A 9,823-nucleotide genomic window follows, 5' to 3' on the forward strand; every position below is an offset into this window, starting at 1 on the left:
CTTCCTGGAGGAGATGATGTTTGATGTGGAGGTTTGGGGGTTTATGTAAATTTCTCAACCAGCAAAGAAACAAGAACCCAAGGGTGGTGAGGATGCAGCTTGACTCTAGTATATAGGATATGTGAGGAGAGATTGTAGGAACAAAGCCTAGAGGTGTTAGGACTGGAAGAAACCTAGAGACCATCTAGTCCAGTGCTCCCACCCCCAGTTTTATCAACAGGGAAACTGGAATCCAGAGAAGGCCAATTTATGCCCAGGATAACATAGGCGATAAGAGACAGGACTGAGATGTAAGTCCTGCCAAAATGTGTACTACAAGAGAGCAGTGCTCTGGGCCTCATTCATCTCTGTCTACCCCAAGGAGAGCTTCGGACAGAACCCTGAATAGTGAGCGAGGCAGGATGGAGGGGGCAGTTGATCTGCCTGATTTCCCAAAGACTTGGTTCACATTCCAGCTCACCTCTGCCATTGACTTGCTGGAGAGCCTTGGGCTAGTCTCAGCTTCAGTTTTTTCCACTGTAAAATGGGGATAGCTGGAGTTTTAGTACATGCCTCTGAGTGGTCATGAATATCAAATGAAATCGTGACTATGGAGTGTTTGCAAACTTTACAGTGCCTTAATAATGCCGAATCACTATGGCAAGGTGGTCAGGAAGTGTTTGCTCAACCATTGTCTTCCCCTTGCTAGAGCAGCCAGCCCCATCCAACAGGGCAAAGATGGAGCTGGTAACAGTTCACTTGCAGATTCTTGTCTCAAATATCCTTCAGTGAAAACTCAAGTGCTTATCACTTGATGAAAAGCCCCTGCCAGCTGGGCCTCCAGGGAAGGAGCCGTGTTTGCAGTGAATCAACACCAAGGCGGAGGCGTCAGTGACAGTGCAGAGGAGGCTTTTTCAGAGACCAATTCACCAGCTCTCGTGGCCAAGAGGGACCTAGCTCCAAAGGCCTCTGGAGGGAACTGAGGCCTAGAGAAAAGAAAGGACTTGTCAGAGATTGTGTAGCAAGTCAGTGGCAGAGTTCTGGGGTTTGGATCCAGGTCTCCTGACTCCACGGCCCTCTCCCTCAGCTCTCTCCTCCTAATTCTAAGGTGAGATGAGTGGTGCTAACGCTGCCCAATGCCTGGGCTGGACCTGGCTCACATCTCCCCTCAGACACTGGAACCTCATCTTTAAAATGGGAGAATAACTCTTGTTCCTGTTTCACAATGTAGGGGGGTTCTGGTAAGGCTCAAATAGGCCATGGTCTGCAAAGCATTCTGCACACGTAGATGCCCTCTGTGCCTCTAGAGTCATTACTGTTGCCACTCAGGACGGTGGATAATGTTGGGGGGTGTAGCTCTAGCAAGGGGCCTGCGCTGGGATGGGGCTTTGCCACATCTCTCAGCCTCAGTTTCCTTACATGTCATTTGGGGCAGGCTTAGCCACTTCCTGGTCAGCACAGATTTCTGTCCTCTGCCTGGTAGCCTTCTGTCGACAGCCTACAAATAACCAAGTTGGCGATGTTGGAGTTCTGGCATGTTAATTAGGAACAATGGTGAGAGCAGATGAACAGAAAATGCCAAGGAGCTAAAACAAAACAGCAACAGCTTTGTTTGTTGACAGAAGCAGGAGCCATATTGTCGGGTAATTGGCGAAGGGTGTAAACATTTGCAGAGGGGGCTGCCCCCCGTGAGTTAGAAAGCAGAAGGTGGGGGGGGGGCTGGCAGAGAGGGTGGAAACAGATACCCCGATCAGCTGCAGGGCCTGCTGCTGACTTCTACCGCCCAAGAAGGAGAATTGTTGGATGGGGTGGCCTTCTGGGCTCACAGTCACCAGGCAGCCAGGGGGTTTGAGGAAAGAGATGTCTCCTGTGGGTGCCCCCAGTTCCCATCCCCCAATTTGAGCTCAGCCAGTTTCCATCTGGATACAGTGTGGAAGATAGTGTGCATTAACCCAAGCCCTCCCTGACAGAGACAGTGGTGCCAACACACTTCTGCTGTGCCATGCCCAGGTTGGCCCATGGGGAGTGGGGTGTAGATTTGAGAAGAGAGCATATCTAATTAGTTGCAGGCTTGAGCAGATTCAAGAGTAGCTTTCCTAGAGGGCAGTCTCCCTTTCTACCCAAGAGCCATGGGGTTCTCGGGGTACCTTACAGTGAGTCAGGAGAGAAAGTAATGAGGTCCTTATCAGCAAGGCTTCTCATCCAAACCATCCAACCTCAACACCCTTTGGAGCTGACTTCTTGTTCCCTTGATGGGGCCATGACTGCCTCTGTGCAAGGACTCCCTCTGCCACTGCAATAATAAAATCCCAGAATCTCTTGAATGAGAAGGGATCTCAGGCAGTCAGTCCAAGCTGTGTCTGTACCAGGATAGGAGTTATCTCTATCACATACCCTCAAACAAGCAGGTTTGAGGTATCAAAGCTGCAAGCATCCTCTGCTTGACAATGAGGAACTCACTACTTCCCAAGGCAACTTGTACCATAATAATGAGACATTTCTAATTGTTAGCAGTTCTTCCCTATGTTCAGCCCAAATCTACTTCTATAATTTCTGTCTTTCAGAGCTAGTGTTATTTCTGGGGCGAAGCAGAGCAAGTCTGATCTCACTCCCATGTGAAAAATCCTTCATATATTTGAATGTGCTCATTATGTTCTCCCTAAATCTTCCCCGGATTAAACATCCCCATTGCTTCAACTGATCCTTTTCTGCCATGGTTTCCATTCCACTTAGAGGTCACTGCCCTCTGGACATGGTCCCATTTGTCAATGTCTTTTGTAAAATATGGTACACAGAACTAAATATAATACTCCACATGTGGTCAAAATGATTGAATGAATGAATGGATGAAAAAGCATTTTTTAAATACTCTTACCTTCTGTATAGAATTAATATAGTGTTATAGGTTCCAAGGCAGAAAAGCAGTAGCCTCCTAAGGACTCCCTATCTACTCACTTCATGCTTCCTTATCCCTAGGACAGAGGGCTGCAGCTTTCAGCTGGAGAATCTTTGATTTCAGTGCAGGCAGGCTTCTAGCTTTTTCACCTGTCCTTGAACAGATCTCCCTAGAGGAGGGGTCCCCCATAGGCTTCTGTTTTGTTTGTTTGCTTTGTCTGGGTGCAGTCCTGAACTGGTTCAAGGTGCTTTCCTACAGTTTTTCTTTGGGTTTCTTCATTGTTATTTGGTCTGGTGCTGAAGTATATGTGGGAGAGCTTGACTCTATGCCATTTTGGTTTTTTTAAACCCTTACCGTTGATCTTAGAGTCAATACTGTGTAGTGGTTCCAAGGTAGAAGAGCAGTAAGGGCTAGGAAATAGGGGTTAAGTGACTTGCCTAGAGTCACACAGCTAAGAGATGTCTGGTAGAAGCCTGTCCACACTGAAACCAAAGACTAGCTGAAAGCTGCAGCCCTCTGTCCTAGGGATAAGGAAGTACGAAGTGAGTAGTTAGGGAGTCCTTAGGAGACGGGGTAATTCCCCTCACTATAACTACAACACCTCAGAAGAGAGAGATCTCTAATGCCCAAAGTGAGTGGTCATGGAACTTCTTAATTTTGGAAAACTCAGTGTTCTGATCAGTCTTAGTGAAGACAGGAGGACAAGCGGGGACCAAAGCAGGCAACACTGGCTAAAAGAAAGCCCACAGCAAGCCAACCTGAGTTGCTCCAGGGAGTCTCTCAATGACATTACTACTCTAAACCAAATCACAGGAGCCTGTAACCTGCCAGCATCCTGAACTCAGGCACACCAGGAAAGATGGAGGTTAGTGGCAAGAGCCCAGCAAACAGAAATCAGAATCAAACAGGGCCTGACCATCCCATGAAAGAATGTGAGAGGGAACAGAGCTGAACCTGACACCAAGTACCACATCAGGAACTGAAGCAGAAGATGGAAGAAGAAAGCCCCAAACTCTGAAGAAATATTTTGAGCCAAGAGATGCCTGAGAGGTACCCCCAGAAGAAAAAAGTAACTCCACAACAACTACAAGAAGAGCCAAACCTTAGGGTGACAATGACTTTTCTGGCCCCAAGGATTACTAGAGCAACTAGAAGAAATAAAGCAAGTAATAACAAAAATGAAATTACACATAAAATACAAAACCTGAAGGAAAAAATTGGAAAAAAAAAATAAATAGTTTAGGACAGAAAGTGGAAAACCTTACCCAGACTGACTTCCTGAAAAACTAGAATGGAACAAATAGAATTGAGTGACTCAGTAGGACAAATGTTATAATAAAATTAAAGAACTGGAAAAAATGAAAAAAAATTATCTACTATAAAAACAAGTGGTCTGGGAAAAAATATCAAGGACAGATTATTTAAGAACCTTCAAATTCTATGAAAACCATGACTACCACCACCCTCAAAAAAAAATTCAGATACTATATTTTGTTATATTGTAGATGAAAACTGCCCAGATCTATTAGAACTAGAGGTCAGAATGAAATAGAAATAATCCGTTAATCACCTCCTGAAAGATATCATCACCAACATCTAGAGCTTTCAGGTCAAAGAAAACATACTGTAAGCATCTAAGAACCAAGAAATCACAGTCAAGGATCACATGAGGCTTGGAAGCTACTACAATAAAAGCCAGGAAATATTGGAATACAGCATTCCATAAGGCAAAAGATGAAGGCTTACCATAAAAAATAACTTAACTCTTAAAAACTGTGGATTTTGTTTGTTTGTTTTGGGGACGGGGTGGGGGGTTACACCTTCACTGGGATAAAGTACTTTGAAGCATTATTGATGAAACGCCCTTAATTCAGAAGGGAGCCAAAAGAAACCTTTAAAAATTAACATATCTGAGCAAGATAGAAGGGAATAAAAAATGATGAAGTACTTAGAATAGAGTTTGTCCAGTGAAAAGCAATTTGGAGGGGCAGGTAGGTGGCTCAGTGGATAGAGACCCAGGCTCAGAGATGGGAGGTCCTGGAATCAAATCTGGCCTTAGACATTTCCCAGCTGTGTGACCCTAGGCAAGTCGCTTAACTCCAATTGGTTAGTCCTTGCCACTCTTCTGCTTTGGAACCAACACTTGGTATATATTTTAAGAGAGAAAGTAAGAATTTTTAAAAAGAAAAGAAAAAAGAAACTTGGCATAATATTGGAATAATTGAATCACATCAGTACTGATAGTTTCTTGATCAATGAAAGGAGGCAATGACAAAAGCTTGCAGCTAAATGGAAAGATAATTCCTACGTTTTTCTTATAGAAGTGAATAAAGGATCTGGCAGATTACCATGTGCCCAAAGTCACCAAGAAAAGATATTCCATCGAATAATATTTCATTGCTCATATCTTCTTGCAAATTCATAATGAATATACGTGTGATTTGTTGATTTCAGAAAAGTTTTGACTCAGTAGATCAAAACGCAGCCTTAAAGTTTCTTCTCCAACAGGGAATCTATTACAGTCTCCTCTCTAGCATATCTCACGCATACGTTAAGATGAAACAAGGAGGAAGAGAATAAGCTGGATTTTTGGGGGAAAGTTATATAGTACTTTTAGTAATCCCAAACTGCTTATTGATTCAGAAACTTTTTTTTTTTAAACAAGTGTTCTCCCAATGATGCTCTATGGTTGAAGATGTCAGAGCACCACACTCTAAAGACTCCAAGTTACAGGTGATCCAGCAGGCAGTGGAGAGATGAGTGATGGCTACAGCATAATTCTAATGATAACTTGTGTGCAAGGAGTAGTGTCAGGGATATCCCCAAAAAAATGTTTACTTGGAGAAGGAGGCAGACCTGGCCTCTCACAGGAGGACAGGAGGACCCAGGCTACTGCATATTACATGGAGGACTCGCAGGAAAGCAGTCATGATCATAATCCCTTATTTAATGCTCTGTGCTAAACTTGATGGTACCAATATGACAGTCCCTGCCCTCAGAGGACTTGGGTTGTACACAAAATAGAACCGAGAAACTAGGGTGGGGAAGTGGAGGAAGTACCAAAGCAAGGGTACCGTGTTATGGTACAGAAAGTCAGAAGCAGAATTAGGAGAGCCCCTCGCCCAAATGGAGTCCCTGTGAGGAACTCACCAATGGAAGAAGAGACAAGAATCTCGTGGGATAAGAAACCATGGACACCTTATGATCTTCACTGATAGAAGGAGCACCCACAGAAATGAGATGTAGTCTTCAATACATCAACAAGTGTACTGAAGAAGTTTCTTCAATTTTGAGCCACCATTCTAACAAAGCTATGTCTTTTTGGATCCTGACCCTAGCATCTGGCATTTTAGCTATCCCTCCAAGCTTCTTTTCATCAGTAAATTTGATAAGTAAGCGATTTATACCTACCTCCAAATCATGGATAAAAAACATTGAACAGGTCCCAACCTCTCTGCAATTTATCAGCCTCTAAAGTCTTGTCCATGTCTTTGTATTCATCCTTCAATGATGGACCACTCAACAGCCAAAAACTTTCCTTTGATTCCTTTCACATCTCATGGATCCCACTGGAACCCACAGGATTATGACCTTGCCTTCTCTCTTACTCCATGACCAACCCAACATGCTTGCATTCTATAGCCCTTTAAAAATCTGGGCGCACGGGAACTATAAAGTAATGGGGTAATTAGGTACCTAAGAACAATTGTTATCATTAGCCTTTACTTTCTTGATTTTCTCTTAAACAGATCTCTTTACCTCAGGTCTTTTCCCTCTCCCATTACCCAAGAGGCAATATAGTATCAGTAAAGAAGGTCTTGGAGTCAAGAAGACCTCAGTTCAAGTTCCAGCTCTCTGTCTAGGCAGAGTTGGAGCAGCCACTTGTATTAGAAGAGAGAGTTTCCTGTATGCCAATGAAATCATAGGTCTTGTCCTCACCCCTTGGTGTAGTATATGCCAAGACAATTTTGCCAGTCCTCTGCTCAGAAACCTTTAGGCATTTCCTCTGGCCATAAGGATAAAGGCCAGATTCCTTAGCCTGGCACTTAAGGCTTTCTTCGACCGGGCCCCAAATTATTATTCAAACTTATTAGCCATGTTTCCACCAAGTTTGTTTGTCCTCTTGGAATTTAGAGTCTAGAAGGTGCAGACAGCACAGACACAGTTAACTGTGATACACAGAAGCACATTACACATTTATTAGAGAGGTTCTGACAGTGCTGAGTTCTAAGGGAAGAGATGGCATTTGAGTTGGGCATTAAAGGGTGGGTGGAAATTCAATGGAGAGAGCTCATAGAGGCCATGGCTTTCCCAGGAGAGGTGTACAGAGAAAACAGAATAAGAAGGACCCAGGGACTGGGGAGCAGTGCACTTTGGCACAAACATAAAGCACACGAAGGCTGCAAAGATCAGGTGGCCCCAGACCAAGGAGGCTCCGGAGTGCCAAACTTGGTCTTGGAAAGAATGTCACCCAGAAGCCAGAAGAGCTAATGTGTCTTGTGCTACTTTAATAGGAACTGAGGTATGTTATAGGAGAGCAGATAGGTTCTTGACAGGAAAGGAGAATGGGTGGCACAGGGAATTGTGTGCATTCTTGGGGGAATCTGCCCTCCAGAGCAGGCAGTGAAACATAAATGTCAAATGTGAGCATCGGCGATAGGACGCTGCTTGCCATAGAGACCAAACCAACTGCAGATCTACCAAGACCAAGTATGGTATTTAGTATGGTATTAGGACCTTGGACTGGGCCTGGGGTGTTTGGAAGGCCTCAGTTGTCAGTAGGAGCTTCTGTGTTTCCCTGGGTTGAGGGAAGAGGTTCTTCATATATCTGGGGAGAGCCTTGTGAGGAGGACACCCGATGGGGAGCTTTGGATTTTGGTGGGGAGAGTCGTAGCGGTCAGGACAAGAACAGAATTCTCTTTGGAGAAATAGTGTATTAATCAGATTTGCCATTCTGGGCCCAGTTACATGGTGGTTCCCTGAGGCCCTACCACTGAGCCATGCCCATGAGGAGCTTACTGTGCAAGCATCATTTGAAAGGACCAGGAGGTACGATTTTGGTCAAACCCTGGCTTTACCCTCTCCTAGCTAGGCGGAACACCCTAGGCCACCTCTTTCCCCAGCAATCACTCCCTTCTCTGAGCCTCAGTTTCCTCTTCTGTAAAACAGAGATAACATCTTCTACCTCACAGGATGAAGAAGAATCATCATAAACTTGTGGGTGTGATAGAAATATCAGCTTGTATTGTCGCCCTCTTAACCTGTGTCTTCTCTCGTTCCAGGTCACCCAGCTGGATCCCAACAAGTCATTACTGGAGGTAAACCTATTTCCTCAAGAAACCCTTTTCCTGGAAGCAAAGGAATAACGGGAAGCTGACCTCCAGACTGGCCGTTCCTCGGCAGGCCTGCGGCCCCAAGTCAAGAGAAAGGCTTCTCTTCTCCAAACCGCCCCACCCTTCCACCCAGCTCCACTCAGTGTCTCACATCTCTCTGCCTCTTGCAAGAATCTTGGAAAGAATAATAAACGTAGCTACATAAAGTTTCCCATCCATGAGTATGTTTTCAGCCCGTGCAGCACGAGCAGAGGAGAATGTTCTGCCCTGAACACTGTCCCAGCCCAGCCCCTGCAGCATTTGCCCTAGAATTAATGCACCATTCATATGTGAGTGATTGTTAGTAGAATTCTGATGCTTCTGGCCCCAGCCTCCCCCCGCCCTGTGCCCCGCCACGTCTCAGATGAGGCCGTCGTCCCTCCTGCCATTTAGGATGCTTTCTCTTTGCCACGTCTCATCGAGCCAGGCCTCTAGCCCGAACCCTAACCCATGCATCTGGCTTCATCTCCAGGTCTGAATTCTGACTTTGTCACCTGAGTTCAGGAGGCCCGAGAACAATCCCACCCACCCACCTCCACCCAAGATCTCCACGGGATGTTCTGTTCTCCGCCTCAGAGATCAAACAGTGTGTAGATGAAGGCATTGGACTTCCCTCAGTCCCCTCTCTGACTTCTTTGATGGGGTGTAAGGTTTTGTTTGAAGAATAGAGTTTGAGATATATGCAAGATATTTATTTTCCAGCTCTGCTTTGGACCCTCCTCCTGATTCAGTGTAGAAAGTCTTTTCCATTATGTTGCAGTGTGTGAACCTGCCACAGTTGTGCATGATGTGAATATTTAAATGCTCTGAGAAGGCCGCCCGTACCCACCCCCCGGCACGCGCCACTCCCGGAAGGCCCCCGTGGGTCAGAGCTCCTGAACACAAGCCGTGGGTGCTGGCCACGGACGGACACGGGCCCCCCGGCCTCCCCGCCCCCTCCCCTCGGTTCTCTTTTCTTCCTTCACTCGTTGCTCCAGGGTTCAGAAGTACTTGTTTGTGTCACCAGCAAACAACGTGCACACACAGCCTTAGCGCACACACGGTGTGACCAGGAGGTCTGAGGCTCGGCCCAGCAGTGCACGGACGAGAAGCGGGTCCGGCATCCAGAGCGCGTCTGCTTCTGCTCCGCTCGGAAGACGTCCGTGTCTGGCCCCCGGACGAGCCCCGGGTGCGCTTCATTTGATGGGAGGCTCGAGGGTCGGGAGCCGGGCGCGCTGGCCAAGCATCTGCTGTGATTCAAACTTTTTTTTAGTCCCGGATACTTTTCCACATCTTTTTATGAAAGTCCCGCTAGCCGAGGGCCTGATCGGAATGTTTCCACTCCAAAGAAAACTCTCCCTCCTGCAGGCTCTCCGGCCAGCCTCGGCCAGCACCATCACGCCGCCGGGGTCCTGGCCTCGGCCCGAGGCAGGTGTTGGCGGAGCCGAGGCGCGAGTCTTTCTTCCAAGCCCCCGGAGAGCTTTCTCAGGCGGGAGCCGCCCCCCGCTCGGCCCCGGCCGCAAGAAGGGGACGTGGCGATGCAGACGGGGAGTGGAAGCGTTCTGCTGCTGACCCTTCTCCGCCTCCCCAAACCAAG

The 9,823-nt window shown here is 46.6% G+C and overlaps 1 protein-coding gene across 1 annotated transcript in view; it reads left to right on the top strand.

The window, feature by feature from the left end:
• Nucleotides 1–8,417, top strand: part of FAF1 (Fas associated factor 1) — a 433,472-nt gene extending 425,055 nt beyond the window's left edge. The window contains exon 19 of the mRNA XM_044674693.1: nucleotides 8,158–8,417. Coding sequence (XP_044530628.1) covers nucleotides 8,158–8,241 — 84 coding nt within the window. The 3' untranslated portion in view covers nucleotides 8,242–8,417. The remainder of the gene's footprint in view (nucleotides 1–8,157) is intronic.
• Nucleotides 8,418–9,823: the final 1,406 nt, after the last annotated feature.

Source organism: Gracilinanus agilis, chromosome 4 (genome assembly GCF_016433145.1).
Source record: "Gracilinanus agilis isolate LMUSP501 chromosome 4, AgileGrace, whole genome shotgun sequence".
In the NCBI taxonomy this organism is placed as follows: domain Eukaryota; kingdom Metazoa; phylum Chordata; class Mammalia; order Didelphimorphia; family Didelphidae; genus Gracilinanus; species Gracilinanus agilis.